We start from the raw sequence: 21,817 nt of genomic DNA on the forward strand, positions 1-21,817 counted from the left end.
TTTTAATGAAGGACTATGAAGATTACCTTATGTTCCTGTATTTAGTTTTCCTATTTAATATTCCATTCTTTGTCCTGCTCTAAATATCTCAAGTTGAAAAATAGAGATTTCTGAGTTTCCAGAAGCCAAAGATTTACAAAATAAAAACTTTAAATGCAATGTGGGTGACACATTAAGCAAGCAGCATTTTGTGTGTGCGTGTGTATGTGTGTGTGTGTGTGTGTGTGTGTGTGTGTGATATACAGTACAAGATGATGTTGATGAAGACAAGAGCTTACACATCTTTAGATTTTTTTCCCCTAAGCTGTTAGCAAAATCTTCTCTTTTAGTTCCTTTTGTCAAATGTTAATATTCTGGGTAATTTTTTGTTTTCATATTGAAGAACTACAAAACAAGTGTGATTGGCAGCTCAAAACAGAATTGGAAATTAAGAACAAAAAAGAAAGCCCCAGGAAATGAATTTACTATACAATTAGATATTTAAATCTTTTTCAGCTCTTTTTTTAATGATCTAGATATGATGTGGAGTCTAGTGGATGGGGAAAAAGCAGAAAAAGGTTTGATTTCTTTTCCCAAAAAGATAAATGGGTACAGAGAAGGCCTATTTTAGCAGTGGAAAAAAGAAGTGGGAGTTGTAAGTGTAGGGTAGGAAAGAGAAACAAAGTGGAACCATAAATGAAGAGCAAAGACAGAGAAACAGAGTCCTGTGAGAATGACTCCCTAAATCACGCCATTCATCAAAATCGATCAGGTTTCTACATAGGGAGGTTTTGACATGTAACTTAGTTTCAATCATTTTCCACTTAGCTGTCATTGAAGAAATAGTTGAACTCGATGGTTGGCCCTGCTTTGTCTTGCCCTTATATGTCCACTCTGAAATTGTGGTTTTTCTCTAACATATTTTAGTCATATAGAAATAGATATGATAGTTTAGAATTTCCCCAATAGCACATCTTCAGGCTAGCAAACAGATCATTAACTAAAGTATTACCTGCTAAAATGAGTGCTGAAATTCCAGGTTGTCTCCAACAACTTTAACAAAATAGCCATAAATGGATGGCAAAATATCATGTTCACGCAAAGATAAGGCAATATATTTCAATAGGTCATGGGAAGTTACAGGTACTTCAGAATGGGATTTAATGACAAATGTAGGTGTTGGTGTTACTTTACAACAAACTTAACCCACCCTTAACATCCTACCAGAATTATTCACATTGTCTGCTTTCCAAATAGTCCATAAGAATGAAAACCTTGTACATTGCCATGTTTACAGAAAAGGTATATTAATTGCTATAAAGAATAAGATATCTTTCTCAATATGTTTTCATCAAATTGAACTATTTCTACAATCTCTGGAACACTCAGTGTCTCTTGCCAACACTGTATGAAGACCCCATGACTTCAAAAATAGACCACAGAACTTACTGTGAAATATGGAAAATATAACACAATGGACTCACAAAAAGTAGTCAGGCATATCTTGAAAGAACTCCGAGGTATTTGACAACCTTGTTTGTTAGGCAGGTGCAACAAGAAATCTTGCTTGAGAAGGAGCAAAAATTCAGTTGGCTATGAATAAGAAGTATGAATTTGCAACCTAAGGAAAAGTTGGAGGCAAAGAATAGAGAAGAAGGAGGGACGTTTCTACAGAGGAAATAAAATAATCAAATCAGCACATAGCCAACACATGTAGGTATGCACAGATAGTCATAGATAACTCCCTTTCTGGCAGTTAGTTTATTTCAATCATAATTTGACACAGAAAATAACAAGAAATGCATTTGCATCCTGGCTTTTGAGATGTGTTTTGTGCTGTTAAGGAAAATCTTTAAACCATTTGATTTGGTTGTTCTAGTTGTCAAATTAAAAGAAGTAGGTTTGATGATATCTTACACTCATCCCAATAAATATTTGGAATATACACTTAAATACGTCTCATTAAAAATAATAGTTTGTTCCAGGTGCCTATGGCTCACAATAATGCTAGTTATTCAGGCATCTAAATCTTCAGAATCACAGGTTCAAGCTAGCTCAGGAAGTAAAGTCTGCAGGTCTCCATCTCCTGTCTAACTCTTCCCCTCCCCAAAAACTGGAGGGGAGGTATGTCTCACATGGCAAAACACTGGCTGAGCAAGAAAAGGCAAGTGAGTGTCAGATTGAGTTCACACTCTGGTACAAGTAACACATAATTTATGAGAAGTTGCCTAAACTACCCTATTGGATTTTTCATGTAAGGGAAATATTATAAAAATCTCATAAAGAGAAAAAAGGAGGCATAAATTAAATATCCCTTCAAATTCCTTTACTGTTTGAGAATACAGACATCTTTGGATACACATGTAGAGTTTTTCTACAAAAATTAAGGACACATTTTCCTCTAAATTTCAGATAAGAAAAGACACTGCTGAGAGCCAGGACATTGACATATAGTGCATTATAATACTCTATCTTGATCTGCTTAGGCAAGTGGAGATGATAAAGAATCAGTGTGGTACATTGCACCAAGTTCTGGGTGACAGAAACAATTGAATGGCTGGAAATGCAGTGAAAGTATACTAAATCTTCTGCTCATATCTGAATATCTGTAGAATTTTCATTTGTCAAATAGGAAAACTGGAGCCCAAAAGCTGTATGTAATACTAAAGATAACAGCAGACACATCTTCTCTTCTCAAACATCTTTCCAAGACTTAGAGTACAAAGTTTTAGTCTTCTGTTCTGTAGTACAGCATTTGCCTCAGGTAAGAAATTAGTCTTAAAGATGTACTCTTTTCCAGTGATATAGCTGTATTATTATGTGTGGAGATATGATGTGCATTTCTTTTCAAATGATCTGTAAGATGTTTATTGGGAAAAAATGATATTGGTGCTGATTAGCAGTGTTTTTTCTTTGTAAAATACCTGCGTAAAATCCATAACTCATGTTGTATTGTAAAGAATATTCTGTATTTCAATTGGCTTTCAGAAAAAGTCAAACCTAAACTACGCTATAAATCTGCCATTTAATTGTAAATATGACTGAAGATATCTATTGGGAAGAGGTAATCATATTACAAATGTAGGTTTATAATGGGTGAAATGGAACCTGGAATTAGAACACATTCGTGGAGGGACCACTCTTCCTGAGGATATTTCACATCAGGATGCACACATAGAAATACCCTTGGCTTCCCCACTCTCAGTCAGTTCTGATCATCTTCTGGTATTGATTAAACCCAATGAGTGATGAATACTAGAAGCATCTTTCTGTTTAGAAGTCTGATTATCTATTATCGTTTTCATGTTTATTATCTTAATCCCTGATATTTATGACATCTTCCTTTCTAAGGGTTTTCTGGAGTTGCATGAACATGAAAACTCTGCGCTCTATGGAGGAAAGGAGATAGACTCTGCTGCTTTTCTGGAACAAAGTTCCTTGGTTCTTTTAACATGATGAACCCTACTAAACATATAGTTCGTGAAGATAATTTTAGAATTTGCTCTTCTTGTTCTTTTTTGTGTAACATATACACACAACCCACACAAATCAAGAGACACACCAAGATACTCTATTTACATTTGCATTTAGACATTTACCTGATGACTCCAAAACTTTCATTCTGCTATGAGGTCTTTTTTATAAAGCCCAGATCCATATTCATAAGTATCTTTTGTAAAGTTCTTGTTTAATATTTAAAACAAATCTAACCTCAACATATAGCTCATTACTTATTTATCATTAGAAAAACTACTACATAACTTTATTTAACATTCAAAATGCATTTTGAAATATAGTTATTTTTAAAGATCTTGCCCCAGCTTGAAACAGATTAGAATAAAAAAATAATGATGATAATTCTGTGAGCATACTGTGTGTGAATACTTTGGACTCAATAAGAGTTAGAGCACAAGATCTGCTGGACACCTGGTAAATAAAATCTAGGATTATATGAAAAGAAATCAATGACACCCAAATGTGAGTGGCTAAACCACTCACATAGGTAGTATGTGTATTTTTATGTTCAAAAGTGTATACCACAAATTTAGATGCTAGATGATATTTTTATTTTAAAATTCTAGCAAATATAAGCAGCAACAGCAGCAAAAGGATCCTATGATTCCTTTGTTCTACTTTCCCTTTTGTAGTTATGCACAGCTGGGAAAGTCGTACTGAATGACTAATGCAGCCAACTCACCATCAGACACATCCCCCTCTCACAGAAGAGGCTGGCCAAGGGCTGCCTGATGCTAATGAAGAAGAAGCTCACTCCACCTCCATCCCATCCAGAATGTTCTCCACTCCCTGATCGCTACCAGTGATAACCCACTTCAAAACCTTAATACCAGAAGCAGGAGGATCCTTGCCACTCATGTTCCATAATGAACGTTTTTTCAGTTGTTCATATTGGTTACTCAGGCTATCATCCCTGCTGATTCCTGCTGTGTAATCTTGACTTTGTGTTGATCCTTCTCCATCCTCTGTGTTAGATGCTTGAATTATTGAGATGGTTTCTTCCCTGAATCTTCATTGTATAAGGCTACTATCCCAACGCTACTGTCAAGCAAATGTCCAACAGAACAAACATTTGCCCCTTAAGAGCTTATCTAAATGTATTTCCTAATACTTCCCTGTCTGAGTTCTCCAAATCAGTTGGAGCCCTTGCTTCTCTGCTCTATTGCCCTGAGTACTGTGACAGTAAGATGGTGAAGGAATCCACTTCAGGTCTTAAACTCATACAGCCTAAGGTACTCTGGCAACCCTGAAATCATTTCAAGCTTTGCCTAAAGCCAGAATGATCCAGGATAGACAGACCACTGATCTGTTCTGATGGAGATTCATGATTATCTTTATTTGTTTAATGGGGATGCATTTCCTTTTATATTGCTTTTGTTCTACCTTGGGTTTCTTTGTCTCATATGATTTCATTGTAATTAATAGAAGGGTTATACTATATTCACCAGATAGAAGGTACATTACTTCACATACATTGATACGCTTTTTCATGTCTTGGTCCCCATTTCCCTCCCACCACCCCTACCCCTCATCTTGTTTTTCCCCTTCCCTATCCGATTTCAAATAACCAAATACACATATGTACAATATATCAGATAACCAGGTGAAATACTGTAACAATATGAGATAACCAAGGGACAGCAAAAGAGATGAGAGATAAATAGCACATTAAGGAAAACAATCACTCATTATATGGCTTTTGTTTCTATATGCTGGAGATCCTTTCATTTAGCGTCATACTATATGGCCTTATGTATCTAGGTTTTGTTCTATTGTAAATCTTCTACTGATTATGACAAATGAGGGAAACCATTGAGCCTATGTTCCTTTGAGTCTGGCTTATTTCACTCAATATGATTTTTTCTAAGACTTTCCATTTCCTTACAAATGTGGACATGTCATTTTTTTTCCGACAGCAGCATAGAATTCCATTGTATATAAATACCACATCATGTTGTCTACTCATCAATTGAGGGGCATCTGGGTTGGTTCCATATCTTTGCTATGGTAAATAGTGCTGCAATGAACATCATTGTGCTAGTGGCTTTAGTATGCCCTTGGTTGTGGACGATTGGGTAAATGCCAAGTAGTGGAATTGCTGGGTCATAGGGGAGTTCTATGTTTAGTCTTTTGAGGAACTGCCATACTGCTTTCCATAGTGGCTGAAGGAGTTTGCGCTCTCACAAACAGTGTTGTAGTGATGTCTCCTGGCCGCATCCCCTCCAGCATCTGTTGTTATTAGATTTCTTGATCCTGGTCATTCTAACTGGTGTGAGGTAGAATCTTAGAGTTTTTTTGATTTGCATTTTTTTTATGGCCAGAGATGCCAAGCATTTCTTCATGTGTCCATAGGCCATTCTTATTTTTTCAGAGAAGATTATCTGTAACTTTTTGGCCCATCTTTTAATGAGATTGTTGTTGCTTTGGAGATTAGTTTTGGAGTGATTCAATTATTTTAGCTGTTGATATATTTTAGATATGAGGCCTTTGTCTGTTGCATGGTTAATGCAATCTTCTCCCATTCTGTAGGCTTTCTAGCTAATTTGCTATCTATGTCCTTTGCCATACAGAAGCTCTGTGTGCACAAGTTTGACACAGCTGTGGGCTCTTCTGATGCAAAGATCTAGCCTCAGTGAAATAGATATTTCCAATCTACACTATAGATGTTTCAGCTACACTGAAAAGGATTAATATCTTCGAAAAACATTAGGCAGTCTACATGGTACAATAAAAATAAAACACTGTTTTTAGAGTTGAAGTCTATGAATATCAATTTCAGTGTTCCCAAATAGCTGTATAAACCCTCAATTTCAGTGTATCAGCTTAAGAGGAAAGACTACACAAGAAGATTGTCTCAATCTCTTCCAGTTTTAACATGGTACCATTTTTCTAATTACCTGTGCTTCCTGATTTTTCCTCTAAATTTTATATGAGAACTTTGTGGTTTGGAGTTTCACAGTAATTTTCTGACAAATGCGGTGGTAATACTTGCATTGTTTGTCTCAGAGAGTTGTAGTAGAGATAACATTTGAAAATATGGGTGGCAGTATGCATTGTGAACTGCAAAGCCCTATAACTGTATATAAAAAACTGACAACAATTATTAGTGGGTATTTCTATTATTTTCCACTATTACTCTGATTAAGCCAGCACCATGGTACCTCACTGTATAACCAGCAGAGGGAGACAAGTACAGATTTTATTTTCCTCTTGAAATACAGAATCAATTACTTTCTTTGTGGGCATATGCTTTTAAAAATCAAAATAAACTCCATTATTGGCAAATTAGTTCAGTGCTCACATACTATATAAACATATTGTAGTTACACAAACATATGAGAGATAAAAAAGAAAGCCAAGGGAAAATCCAGAAGAAAGAATCTGGCCTTCTGGGCTTAGTTTATCACAGAAGTCAGAGACAGCCCTTCTGTTTAAAAAAAAAATGTCATTTTCCTATGACAACTTCCTGAGCATGTCCATCTGGGAGTGTAGGCTATTTGGGTATGAATTTAGGAAGGAATCCAAAATTCTAAAAGTGGAGTTTCCAAATTTCCTCTGAAACTAGATTTTTATTTTACTTCCCATTTTAATCAGCCTGTAACTTAAAGAAGACAAAGAAAATGGAAAAAAAAAGAAATCCTTTGCCTTTCCTATTTCTGTCACTTCCATATCTAACCAACTGACAAGCTCCCTCAGTCTTGCTGTGAAATTCCTCCCAAAGTTTTACCTCTTTTTCATTTTTTTTCATTCCAACCATTGCTCCGTAGCCTGCTTTTATCATTTCATGTCTGTGTTATCCTAGAGACTTTATAACTGGATGTTCCTTGACATTCCCTTGTCCTAATGTGTCTCCCACTCCCTTGCCAGTTTAGTTAGCTTCGTAAAATCCAAGTTGAAGTATGTTCCCTACTGCATGCAGAATAAAAGCCACAGCCCATTAACATACCTGTCAAACCTCCCACTGACCCAAACTACAAAACAGTAATTTCCCCTTCTACACTTTTTCTATCTCTACCCCTACATAGTTAATCTTGGAGTGCCCTCCTCTCTACATGAATACTTTCTTCCTCCTTCATGTTTCTTTGGAAGATAAAAAAAGTTACTACTTACATACAGTATTTATCTTACTTTCACTATTTCTTCAATGGCTTTATTTAAGACTCCTACAATTGAACAACTTTGTCCCCATGGCACCTTCTAATGTCCTACAGTCAAATCATTCTCCTTAAGATAGCAGTATTTCCCTTCAGATTCAAACTAGCACCCCATCTGCTGAAGATAAGGTATGCCTGTTTATGCCAGTCATTAGGGACTCTTCATTATACAGACCCTTCTACCTGAAGTGACGCAAATCCTTATGTTTTTTCCATGGGTTGTTTAGGGCTCAAATTCTCACAATGCTTTGTAAAGTTGTGACTAGCCTCATTTTCAAACATCTTTCAAGAATCATCTAAAATGTGACTTTTCCCCCCAAGAAGCCTTCTGAATGATCTTCCCTGAACTCTTATTGTGTTTTGATTCTATACAGTTACAATATAGTCCTTGCTGGCATACTCTTAGTTGTGAGACACTGCCCACCTGTGGACCTTTGAATTTTATTATTTTATATCACTGAGAAATGCCAAAGAGAAGAGTAGGCATCTGTTTTAGACTTTATGTTGGAGAGCATGTTTGAAGGCCTCATTTATGATTGTATAAAAACAGTGTTCAGTCCCTCTCTGGAATGTCACTCCCTTGTTAGGCTTGCACAGGGAGACGTCTATTTTATACATCATTGTTTACTCAGAGCTAAGCATGATGCCTGTTATATGGTAACCTTCAAAAGCTATGGATTATTTTAATGACCATTCTCATATATGGCAACACAACTGATGTGACAGGTCTTGTGAATCTTCTTTCTCTCATTTAGACAATGATCCTACATTTGTTACTGAAAGCAAAGAAGTGGGAGAATGTAAATTACAAGCTAAGCTAGACAGCAAAGAAAGAGTTTTTCAAGCAGGGAAACTTCTGGGACCCTTTGCATAATATAATGACCCAACACTAGACATTCCCTGCAGCTCAATATTGTCAGCAAACTCTGGAGAAAACATATTAGTGCTATTTACATGACTTATAGCCTCAAGATATTTAACTAGGCATTCCATTTAGATTTAGCAGGGTAGCAATTGCCTGAAAAATAAACATAGATGTGTACAAAAACATTTAGTAAAGTTTAGCTTCTAAATAGCATCTGGTTATCTTGTTATGCATATCTTAATCTTTCACAAACCACTTTTGATTATGCTGATATTTAATTAACATACAATCATATTAAAAACATAAATGGCACTTATACTTGAAGAAAAGCAACAACTGGAACAATGTTTTATTTTTTTTCTCTGATATCAATAATGACAGCCTCCATGGCATATGTCCCTACTCACGTGGTGAGTGGAGGCTCCCAATAAAGGTATGTTAGAGTTGGATGAATAAAATGAGATAAAATGCTAACATATGAAAATCAGGCATCAGTTATAACAGAACACTGGTAATTGGAGAGGTCCTCCCATCACGACCCTGTCTACTCATTTGAACTTCCTTTAATTTCTGCTGTTACCACTTGATATGACCCTGGTATATGAATAAGATCTACTTCCTGTAGTTTCCTGTACATAACACTATTGTTCTAGTGCATTTCTGACATATGCATTTCTTAACTAAGGGCCTCTGAAACGGCATTTCTTCTGTTTGGGAAAAATCTTGCAGATATTTTCATTAATTTCTTCTCATATTTTAGATTTTAACATAAGTGTTATCTTTTCAAAGAGATTTTTGTTAATCCCTATTCTTTAAAAACAAAAAACAAAAAACTTTCAGTAGGGAGTTTGGCCTAGTGGTAGAGTTCTTGCCTAGCATGCACGAAGACACGGATTTGATTTCTTGGTACCATATACATAGGAAAAAAATGCAAGAGGTGCTGTGGCTCAAATGATAGAACTCCAGCCTTGAGAAAGCCCAAGAACAGTATTCAGGCCCTGAATTCAAGACTCAATACTGGCAAAAGAAAAAAAAAACCTTTCAGTAATTTATATTAATTGCACAGATGGGTTTCATTGAGATATTTCCATACACGCATATGTTGAACATTTATCAAATGTTTCACTTTTATTACTTTCTTCATGCCTCCACCTTTAATAAATAGATTTTTGTGGGTTTCATTAAGCTATATTCATACACAGGCAGAATAAACTTCTATATTTTTCACCCCTAGAAGCTTTGCCTTTCCCACTCCCAACCTACTCATCCTTCTCTGAATATTTAAACATTCATATGAATATATATGAATGTAGATAATATATTTATTATTATTCATAAATTATATTAATTTATTATAACAATCCTTATATATTATAGAAAAACCCTAAAATAGTTACCATTTTTGTGATTTTCTCAACATATCTCTACACCTCTAGACTATTTATGCCCTATCACATATATCTTTTTCCCCACATCATATACTCTATAAAATAATTTAATTATCTGTTCACTTGCTGAAATCTATTTTTATATCCAGCATATGACTTCTACAAGAATCTTGGATGAAGTATTATTTGGCCATTACATGGTACATAGTATCCATAGTTGCAGAAGAAAGCTTAGAAAACAGCTTGTTCCAAAGGTCAATGTATATACTTTTGTGAAATAATAGATCATGAAAGAATAAGTATATTGTTATACCAGTGAATCAGTAAATGCAAATACATGTAGTCAGGAGTAGAAACAAGATGACAGAATATGAGGAACATCAAGAATCTCAGTGTGAAAATTGGTACATTTCAAAGCATTAATGCCTACAAAAATAGAATAAGTGAGCAACATGTGCTTGGATAGAAGCAGAGAACTGGTGTAATAATGATGAACTATAATGGCAAACACCAAAAGCAAACCAGTTAGTGATTTTCCTTGTACAGAATTTGGGTCAAGTGTTTTGCATTGCTGGAGGATCCATGAGAAATATTTGAATGATATTTAACTGACATGAAGGTTGATGATTGTATTACACAGTGAGACGTGTGAAAATAAAATTATGTGTGAGAAATCCAAGGGACACTCATATGTGAGCTGTGTTTATGAGCATAAACTAAAATACTCAAACATTGCTAAATTATTATGAAATCATTAGAATGTCATGCTAGGAAACCTAAGGAAAAGTATTAATAACTCCACACTTGTAGTTCATATGAAAATGCTAATTCTACATATGAAAGAAGAGTATAAGCATGACATTATTGTGATTAAGACTTCACACCTGTAAAAATGTAGAGTGGTATATTAATAATGTGATAAACATGTTGAGCATAAATGCCAGCAATATGGCTAAATTAGTTATGCATTCCATACAGCATCTGGATTTTATGTGAACCTATTACCTTAAAAAGGGAAAAAGAGGAATAAACCTTTCATGTTTCTTAGGCTACTCAAATGTTAGTCGGTTTTTGTGTTTTTGTTGCAGCATTTGTCCCTGGAGAGTGCCAGAATCTCCTACAGCCTCTTTTAGAAAGGCAGTATGTTATTTTAAAGTAGTAGTTAAGATCATCTTACTTGGGTGATGATGGCTGTTTCACATGGCTAACAGCCATACTTGCCTCACAAATAACCCAAAAGTATGCTCCTTTTTGCCAACCTTCTGGGAAGAATGTATATAGTGGAATTTGGAAAATAGCATTGTACTTTTCAGAAGCATATCTATTTATTTCCCTCTATGCATTTCTAAGGAAAACAAGCAGTGAAGTTAATATCAGGGTAGTTTGGAAAGCATGACTGTGATGATTTGACATTATTCCGGCTTTGGAGTACTGAATTAATTAGAAAGGGGAGACCAAAAAGGAGGGGGAAAAACAGGACTCTGAAAAAGAATAGAGAGAAGAAACTGAGAAGTCACACAGTCCCAAATGGTAATAGATAGTATACTCACAAACTGTAATGACAGTATACTCACAAATATATAGTATACTCACAAATATATAGTATACTCACAAATTGTAAAAGATGAGGTAAGCAAGTTGACTTAAGCATTCAGTCATCTTCCCTCTATCCTTATATTGATCAATCACAGTCTGTTCCTTTTGAGCCATGTTTTGGGTTAATGAGAGGTACTTGAAGTGCTAGTTAAGTAGAAATACTACAACATTAATAACATATGATAGACATCAAGAGCTTGAAATTGTTCAGGCATCTATTCTAATTTGATTAGACTGACTGATCCACTTAAATTATTGCATTTTTTTTAGAAAAAAATGTGTTTATATGCTCATAGTAAGTCAAAAGTTGTCTAGAACTGGACTTTGTTTAGTGAAATCCTCGAAAATACCTTTAACTGATATTTTTAAATTATTTCTATACAAATATATACTTGCAATTTTATCTTCTTAAGTAGGTTAAGCATTTTCATCACAATTCTGATTACAGTCTTGATTAAGGGAATATATACTCTTTCTCATAGTGATTGTAGAGACAAGTTTTGGATGTGACTAATTTACTACAAACTCTATATTCTAACTTCTCTCTGTTGTGAATTGTGATATTCTGTATTATCTTCCAGCATCACCTGTCAAATTCTACCAGTAGGTTCAGATTATAGGTGTAGGTATTAGTAAACAATAATGTATAAGCATTTTCTGCAAATAATATGCTATCATTCCATCCATACTTATTCTGTCTTGATTAAAACCTCCTTCTCTGTCCATTCAAACCTTTTGGTATAAATGGGTGCTTACTCACAAGATATGTTTAATCTTCTTTGCCCAATATCTAGGACAATATTTAAGATCAAACGATCTACTTACAACCATCCATGGAAAAACCCCAACTTGTATTATTTTTTCTGTCTCTTGGTATTGAAAAAATACCATCCAACTGCATAATATATGCTACAACTAATTCTTTGCTTATGCAAATCCTTCATATTTAAGAGCTCAGAAGTCTAACCGGAATGGTAGTAATAATATAATAATAGATGCAAGAGCGCATGGTAATATATTCCTTGCAACCCTTTCCACTATACACAATGTTCCAGCCCCCCTCACTGACATTAACACTCAGTTACCTGTTGATATTGACATTTGGAATTCAAATACTCACTAAATTTAACCATCTCTTTCTATGGCAAAATGGTTCTCACATTTTCAACTGCTAATTGTAAGTTTGGGTTTTGTAGGAGAACATGTCTCCTAAGCTGGCCTTGCTGATTAGCCCTGACACAGGACATCTTGATCTAGATGAAATGAATTCACCATTCCAATGATATTAATTGGCTTCATAAACCTCAGGTTTGTGCCAATTCAGATTCCAGTCCTTCAAAATATTTTCTTCAATGACCAAAGGTCTTCCTTCCTTTCATCACACCATCTTTAAGATATCATTTACCTTTAAGCTCATATCAGTTCTGCAAAGAAATACTTTGAGGAATCTAGGTGGCAAGGCTGCCATCAGCACACTAAGTGCTCTTTAGCATATGCACTGGGCTGGGGTTTGACAAGGATTCCCAACCATGCTCCTGTTATTATTCATCTTTGCAAATGTCTTCAGTTGGTGATTGGTGTAACTAAGAGGAGTAAAATATGAACTTGGGGTGTGTGTGTGCATGTGTGTTTATACATGCATACATATGTGTACCTTTTGTACATGGGATATTTGCAGCCAGAAAATGGCCTGGGTGAGCAGCAAAAAATAGAAGCTTCACCTCTGGCCTTTTCTCCATTCATTTTTGTAGAAGGAGGTTCCAGGAGTCACTTAAGCTCCAGTTGATTTTAAAGCTGCCTATGCAAATTTTCTTGGGGTTTCTTTGATACCATTGAGGAAACACTTCATTATTTTGCTCATATAATTTTTTTAATTAACTTTATGCAGTTGTACAAAGGAGTTGTCATTCCACAAAGCATTTTTTGAATACAATGTGCCTTGATCACTCTTACCCATTTTAATTCTTTTATCCCTCCCTCACAAACTACCTCTTCCCTCACTTTTCTTAATTTTCTATGGTATGCATTGAATTCTTTACTCCATTCTACCCTTTCTTATGTTCATCAGCTCTACTCCAGCCCTTCCAAGTATCCATTTCCATTCTTTTTGGGTTTTGTTTTTAAATGTTGGTTTTGCCTTTTGAGGGAATTGCAATGTTTATATTCTCTGAATCTGCTGTATTTCAGTTAATACATTTATATACAGTAGATAATACCCAATAAATTTTCTTATGTGCCTATAAACTAACTCTAGCTTTGTGGAAACACTTTAAACACTTTAAGATTTGCTGGTGTCAAACTTAAAAGCAGAGAACATGCAATTCTTAAGACTCTTACCTCCAATTAACCACCAGAAAACCAGAAGTGGTGCTGTGACTAAAGGAGTAGGGTGGTAGCCTTGAGCTGAAGAGTTCCGAGATAGCACCCAGGTCCAGAGTTCAAAGCCCAAAATTAACACAAAGCAAAAAGGAGCGAGAAAAACAAACAACAAAAAAGCCCAAAGGATGTTCTATTTCCCATCCTTCATGCTTCTCCCTTTACCATCTTGAATGTATGAGAAACTAGCCATATGTGTTGTCTCCAGATTACAGAAATGGTTGCTTAAAAATAGCAATTGGAAGCTGGACGTGGTTACTCTTGCCTGTAATCTTAGCTACTCAGGAAGCTGAGATCTGAGGATCAAGGTTCAAAGCCAGCCTGGGTACAAAAGGACCTGAGACTCTTATCTCCAATTAACCTCTAGAAAAGGAGAAGTGGGGCTTGGCTCAAAGCCAGAGAGGTAACCTTGAGCTGAAGAGCTCAGAGACAGAGCCCAGGACAGCTTCAAGCCCCATGACCCAAACACACCAAAAAATAGCACTAGATAGATGACTACTTTTCATCCTGGGGCATTCTATATCATTTATATTTTGTATTATATGAATGTTTTCTTACATGAATTCTTCAAGAAAGGAAAATTTAGAAGAAGAGATGTTTTGGTCCAGCCCCATCTCTTCCCCCTGTGTCTGGTCATTTGGGTCTCTAAAGTGAGAGTCTCACAACAGTCCTAGATCTTATGGACCTCTTTGCTGACTTACTTACGGAGCAGCACTGACAAATGATGGTAACCTGCCTCTCTCTTACTCATTAGAGTGCTATATGCAGCGTTGGATCTCACTAGAAATAACAAGCTTTCTGATATACAAATCTGCTTGCTTACATAGTAACATTTTGAGAAGCAAATGCCACTAGAAACTTGTGTGGAATCAGCAACGTGCCAATTAAACAATCATCCTTAATACCATTACTCATGTATGAGATAGAGGGTTTTCCTGGAGAGTGAGGGTGATTTAGGGATTGGGAATCAGCTGCTGAGGCTGGCACTTGGAAAAGACAAGCCAAGCATTCACACCCAGACCACTCAATACCCAGCATTGTATCCCATCCATCTTTCATAAGGGGGTTTTGAGAGGGGGAGGGGATGAAAGAGGGAGAGAAAATGAACCCTTTTTTTTTTTTTTTTTTTTTTTTGGTCCTATAACAGAAAGTCCAGGAGGAAGGAAAAAAAAATACACATGTTCTGAGTACCAGAAAGGAATGTTTCTTCTGAAATCCTCTTTGGCTTTTCATCACTCCTCCACTGTCAAGTTTCTTGTGTTTTACATTCTTTAATCTTCCTAGATCTGGTTTTCCCTCCACCACCCTTGCCTTCCTAACATTCTGTTCCCACTCCCTCCATTTGTCAGTTTTCATTTCTCTTTCTTGTTCCTTTGCTCTGTCTCCACCAGTACCTCTGAGTTCCATTCTCTCTTCTTAAGGAAATCAGCCAGGCCTCAGATGGAGCTGTTGTCCTGACAACCCCAAGGCGCATCAGGCTTTCATTGAGGCCGGTTTCTGTTGAAGGGGGCAGTTGTGAGAAACAAGGGGCCACGCCGAGGGGAGGGAAAGGATGACGTGGTGGGGCTGTTGAAAACCTGCAGGGTAAAGGCTGGGTGGGGGAGGTGCTGAGTGGAGAGAGAGAGAGAGAGAGAGAGAGAGAGAGAGAGAGAGAGAGAGAGAGAGAGAGAGAGAGAGAGAGAGAGAGAGAGAGAGAGAGAGAGAGAGAGAGAGAGAGAGAGAGAGAGAGAGAGAGCCAAAGACTGGAAGGAGAAGCAGAGAAGGGAGGAGGGGGAAAAAGCCTCTGAGTTGCTGCTGCTGCTGCTGCTGCTAGGCTGTTTCTTTACACTCACTGGCAGGCTCGGTGCTGGCTGGCTTTGCTCACCAGCCTGGGAAGGAAAGTGGGTTACAGAGAGGAGCTCAGCTCACACACTGGCAGGAGAGCGTCGTCCAGGGGAATACCTCTCTCTGCCTTGGACTGTCTTGTGTTCATCTTTTCTAGAGGCTTTTATATTTTGTAACTCTCCTCCTTTTTTTTTTAAATCATTTCTGGTGTGTTTGTTTGTTGTTCCTTCGACTTGAAGCCCTTGTTTGGGTTTGATGAGGGCTTTGTTAAGTCTTAGAAGGCAAAGAGACTGAGCAAAGGAAAGAAAAAAAAAAAACAAGAAGAAGAAGAGTTCCACAAACTGGGGAAGCCCGACTTGCCTGAGCTGTGCTTGCCAGTCCGGGGTTGGTGAAGTGCTGTGCCCAGCCAGCCTCACGCGTGTGCACACACACACACACACTCACTCACTCACACACACACGCGCGCACACACACGCCCTCCCTCCGGAGTGCCCCCTTGGACCTGCAACTCACTCGGCTTGGCCACGATGGTCGGGAGAGTGCAGCCCGATCGGAAACAGTTGCCGCTGGTCCTACTGAGATTGCTCTGCCTTCTCCCCACAGGACTGCCCGTTCGCAGCGTGGATTTTAACCGAGGCACCGACAACATCACCGTGAGGCAGGGGGATACCGCCATCCTCAGGTAGGGCTTCTTGACGCACAACTTTTCTGCGGGTGTGCCTGGCCATAGGTCTGTGGTCTGAGTGTGTGTGTGTGTGTGTGCAAGTATATCTGAGCTCCCTGAACTTCTGCTCCCTTGGTGTTGTTGCAGGGGTGTGTGTGTGTGTGTGTGTGTGTGTGTGTGTTCCTTTTACTGACTTGAACACACAACAGCCAACAAAATATCCTGTGATGCTGGTGGAATGTTATTTGGTGATTTGAACCCTGTTTTTCTTATCATGGACGCCAAACTTCAGCTCCCTCCCCACCCCCTACCCTCCACTCCCAGCCCTCTCTCTACAGGGTTATAAGTAGCATTTAGGGTAATATTCTTGATTTTCTTTTGCAATGAGTGATGCTTGGCACATTGGAGTTTTGCTGGGGCTTCTTAATCTAAGGGAAGAGTTGTTAAATTATGGTTTTCCAAGAGTGGTAAGGCAGTAATGTGTTCTCCTGGTTGTGTGTGTGTGTGTGTGTGTGTGTGTGTGTGTGTGTGTGTGTGTGTGTGTACTGGGGAACTCTAATACATCAAGGCTCTCAGTCTTCCCTAGCAGTAGTTCTGATAAAAGACTTTCTGTAAAGATCTTCTAATTGACATCTAGGGCAATAAATCAATGTTAGAACTTTGGTTGGTTACTGAGCCTCTTCTGGACTATGGATAGAAGTCAATCCAAAAATGAAGAGAGGAAGGGAAAAGGATCTCTCTTGCCCCAATCACTAGCATCAAAGCATAGGACTATGAAGAACAGAGACTGGGAAAGAATCAACCTGACATAACATGGATATTTCAAATGGATCATTGATTTTAAAGTCTTAGCTCTAGCTCTGCCAACCTCTGAAATAGAATTTGGGGACAGGAATTTGGAAAAGAAGAGTCATAGTCCTTGGGAGTTTGACCCCTAGAAGGGACAGTGAGAGAAGGACCCAACTGGCACATAATCATTATTCTATCTCTAAAAAGCTCCAGGCTTCTTTTCCAGTGTTTCTCTTCTCTCTCCCTCTTTTCTACCCTGGCCTTTTCAGCTTCCCTTGGAATTCTGCTGGTGATAAAACAATAATAATAATAAAAATATCACTGTCCTTAAAGATCTTTTAAAATCTCATTTCCTCCAAATAAAATGACCCAGTGTTGGGTCTGTCTATCCAGCTAATATTTCTGGTGATAGCAATAAAAAAAAAACAGTATGCAATAGAAAATAAACCTCTAATCTGTGTGGAAGGAGCTGATAGTGCATAAACCCTGGGGCATCAGGGAGCAGTTCTGAAGCAGAGCTGCCGACAACAGCAAAGTTTTCTTTTCTTTTCTCAGAAATAAATTTGGTTGGCTGTGACAGAGTGTCCTGCTTTGGGATCTCTAGCCTTGTTAGGGAGGAGCGTGTGTGTGTGTGTGTGTGTGTGTGTGTGTGTGTGTGTGTGTTGTGTGAGTGTGTGTGTGTGTGTGTGTGTGTGTGTACTGTGTGTATTGCATGTATATGTTGTTCCAAATTGTAAAAAGTAAGAGAATGTGAATGTCTAAGTACTTCTTTCTTCATTTCCTGAGCACTGGGTGATTATGAATCCCAAAGACCCTACAATCCAAAGTAGATTTTCCCTTGTAGCTTTCCAGCCTTGTAAACCTGTATGTGTGATTTATCCACCCAGAGCAATAAGATTTATAGAGTAATTTATCTGTTTGCAAGGGATTTAGATGTAATGCAGAAAATGTTTTTGCAAACACACCAGCGTGCCACCTCATCTACTTAGCATCTAGATCGCCTAACATCATTAACCCTTTAATGAAGCAATCTATAGAAATTTATGCTATCCATAGGAATACAATTTTCCCAATAATAAGACTAAATATGAGATGTGGGTCAATTCTATATGTACAATTTTCTATGTTTATGAACTTGGTGAGGTCTGAGTCACTATTACCACTATCCTAATTTATAGTGATCAGAGATAGATAAAATATAACAGTATGTTTCTGCTTTCATGTTTCCGCATATATACAATACCTTCATGTAGCATGTATGTAGACAGCTACATGGAGGATTATAGTTTTATTACATAAATGTCATCTTACCATATACTTTTGTTTCTGTACATCTGTGGCATAAAAGAAATGGAGTATATTTTGTTGTATTTTATTGCCAGGGTTATTTATAGATGGGTTATAGTTACATTCATCAGGTAGTGGGTACATTATTTCTTGAACATTGATACTCTTCCCATGTTTTTCTTCCACTTTCCTTCCTCCCAACCCCCTCCCAATCATCCTGTTTTTCCCCTTCCTTTTCCTAGTTCAAGTAAACAGATTAACATATATACAATACACTAGATACCAAAGTCAGAGTAACAACTGGGGATCAACCATAAATGGAGGAAAAAAAGGAAAAGGAATAACTTCACATAGTACATTAAAAAGGCTGTGGCTCAAGCAGAATAGCACTAGCCTTGAGCTGAAGAGTTCAGAGACAGTGCACAGGCCTAGAGTTCAAGCATCACAGTTGATTTTTTTAAATGGAAGAAATGGAGTATTTTTAACCATTAAATTATATTATGGAAATGTATTTGTAAGCACAAAGTCCAGTTCTTTATTGGAAAAGAGAAGCTATACAAATAGATAATCAAATAGTATCCATAGCCTCCCTAGACCTCACCTAACATGACCTCTTTTAATTGTCTGCCTTGGACAAGACTTTATTTTTGAGTTGGTAGAGCTCTATCAGAAGTACTATGGTGAGAGTTCCCTTTGTTTCCTTAGCTGACCTTCTCTTCAATCTCTTTAACTGAATCCAGTCAGCTTTGTGGGTCAGTTTCCTGGTGAAGAATGGTCTTCTGGCTTTCAGTTTGGAATTCTAGCCTGGGAAAGGCATGCTTCCACTTTCTTTTTTTGACATTTTGCTGCGTGTGGGAGCTTCTAGGAGGAAGAGAAGAAGGAGAACTTGATTCATTGGAAGCCACAGTAGATGTCTGGCACTTGGAAAGTGAAATGGCAAGAAAAGAAAAAAAAAATCCTCTATTAGTCTGAAGCTCTGAATAATTTGAAATGGCAGTAGGAGACAAGGGAGGATTGTAATTCTGGTGGTCCAGTGACTAAAGTTTTGCCAACTTGTTTTGAAAACATTTACCTTCACTGTCTTACTTTCATGAAACCAGAGCTTCTTTAGACAATTGGTGCTTATCTTCATCTAGTTATGAGTTTTGGTGGAATCCTGGATCATGATAGGAATATACACATTAGTCTTGTAGACTTGCTCTGTAATCTCTATCTTTTTGAAAACAAAAAGAAGCCTATAGATTTATAATGGCAAAACTTGAGGGAAAGAGGAGGGAATTGCTGACCATGTTGTGTCTTAGAAGCTCTAGAATCAAAGTGTGACACACAGACCAATAACCCTAGCAGCACCAAGGAGTATTTGTATGTGTAAATAAGTGTATGAAACACTTCTCCGTAGGTGTTCTCTCAGGGTGCAACCTGGCATGGTTCTCTGAATAAAGTCTGCCTCCCATCCAATATGGCTCCTAGGAACCTACTAAACTTTCGCATAGATACCCACAAAAGTATACTTCCTGCTGAATCTTAATGCACTGAGGCCATGTAGTTGTGATAAATCAAGATAAACTGAAAATAAGTGGTATTACAAGCCACACATCAAAATTTTCACTTTAATGGTACCATGAACTGTATTTATAATTATAAACTGTATGTGGATGGAAAGATGAGGATAGAGTGCTTGATTGCACATGACTGTGCAAGATGTATGATGCATGATGTTATCATATATTTGCTCATACATTTTCCCTGTGAATCTCCTATGTTCATGCATGTACAAATATGCAGGGCATAAGATAAAATGCTGAAGTTCCCCAAAATGTTGCTGTAAATATTTTAAATTGAACTTGTATTTATTTCAAAATTCTAATTCCCTGTGGTAGTTGCAAGATATTATAATCCATTCTTAGATAATAACATTTTCCTATTTAAATGTAAATATGTAATGGGTCCGGCAATTTGCCCTAGTGGTAGAGTGCTTGCCTAGCATGCACGAAGACCCGGGTTCGATTCCTCGGTACCACATACATAGAAAAAAAGCTGGAAATGGTGCTGAGGCTCAAGTGGTAGAGCTCTAGCCTTGAGAAAGTCCAAGGACAGTGCTCAGGCCCTGCACCCAAGCCCAAGACTGGCAAAAAACAAAAACAAAAACAAAAACAAAAAATGTAAATATGTGAAGTAAGTATCAAGAATTTCGAAAGACATGAAATATTTAAGTGAAGAATGGTTGATTCCAAATTCTAGGTCTTTATTTCTGTGCTTGATCCTATATTAAAGGGAAGAAGACAAAACAACAACAAAAGATGTAATTACTTAACAATAATGTAAAGATTTTGTGCAAATCTCAAGGAAAATGGTTTCTCTTATATAAGGCATCTGGAACGCCTATATTTAGGAAGAAAACATCAACACTCAAACAAATTCCTGACACAACATATGATTTTTCTCCTGTTATAATTCATTATTTGGAAACAAACTTTGGTGGTATATAGGGAGAGTTAGTAACAATTGTGAGGTTTTCTTTTGTTGTGGCTAAATCACTAAAGGTAATCAAATTCTACTAAGTATTACTAATACAATAAGGGTCACCCATTTCCCATGAAATCCTTTATTAAGTATACATGGTAAATAATATAGTTTAGCATATTATATAGCATCTAGAAATATGGCATTTTATATACTCTTTGTCAAAGAATTCATGTGTTGTCATTTATGACTCAAAAAGCATAGTCAACTAATCTGAAACAAACGAAAATTGTGTTTTGCATGCGTGTGTGTGTGTGTGTGTGTGTGTGTGTGTTGCAGTAAGTATGGAATATGTAAGCACATATACACATGTTTACATACAAACATGTACAATCACATAGTATACATATATACATATGTAGTAGGTATGGGGTGTGTGTGTGTATGTGATATTTTTTCTGCTCGTTGTAATGATTTCAAATAAATAATTTGTAAAATTGAAGCGAGAACTACCAAAGCAATGATTCATCCCCTATGTCAGTTGGTGAAGGTTAAACATTTGTGTTTCCCAAAGCTGCTTCCTCATAACAGCAAACTCAGGCCAAAATGGATTAGTGCATTTTGCTATGGACTCAGATAGTTCCAAGTACAAACAGCTGTGACTCACCTGATAGGGAGTTGTGTGAAAACACTGATCCTCCTCTGTCATCCCCAGAACTGTAGAGATATCTTTCCTTCAGGCTGTTACTTAGTGGTAATAGCCATTGTTCCTGATCTTCGATGAATGCCAAACGTGTTAATTTGTGAAACTCAAAAGAGCTAAGCTCTAAAATTGGATCTATTCTTGCATGCAATGACTTTGAACAAATCCTCACATTATTTTGGTCTGGAGTTTCATTTTCAAAATGCTGAAACT

The 21,817-nt window shown here is 37.2% G+C and overlaps 1 protein-coding gene across 2 annotated transcripts in view; it reads left to right on the top strand.

Moving 5' to 3' along the window:
- The first annotated feature begins 15,557 nt into the window (after nt 1-15,557).
- Lsamp (limbic system associated membrane protein) overlaps nt 15,558-21,817 on the top strand; it is a 623,669-nt gene continuing 617,409 nt past the window's right edge. Inside the window, exon 1 of one of the 2 annotated variants that reach the window (XM_090346000.1) lies at nt 15,558-16,380. In XM_090346000.1, the coding sequence (XP_090202126.1) occupies nt 16,226-16,380 (155 nt within the window). In that variant the 5' untranslated portion in view covers nt 15,558-16,225. The remainder of the gene's footprint in view (nt 16,381-21,817) is intronic. The other variant, XM_090346010.1, reaches the window with a different exon arrangement.

The sequence above is a fragment of the Megascapheus bottae genome, chromosome 1 (genome assembly GCF_031878675.1).
Source record: "Megascapheus bottae isolate mThoBot1 chromosome 1, mThoBot2.hap1, whole genome shotgun sequence".
In the NCBI taxonomy this organism is placed as follows: domain Eukaryota; kingdom Metazoa; phylum Chordata; class Mammalia; order Rodentia; family Geomyidae; genus Megascapheus; species Megascapheus bottae.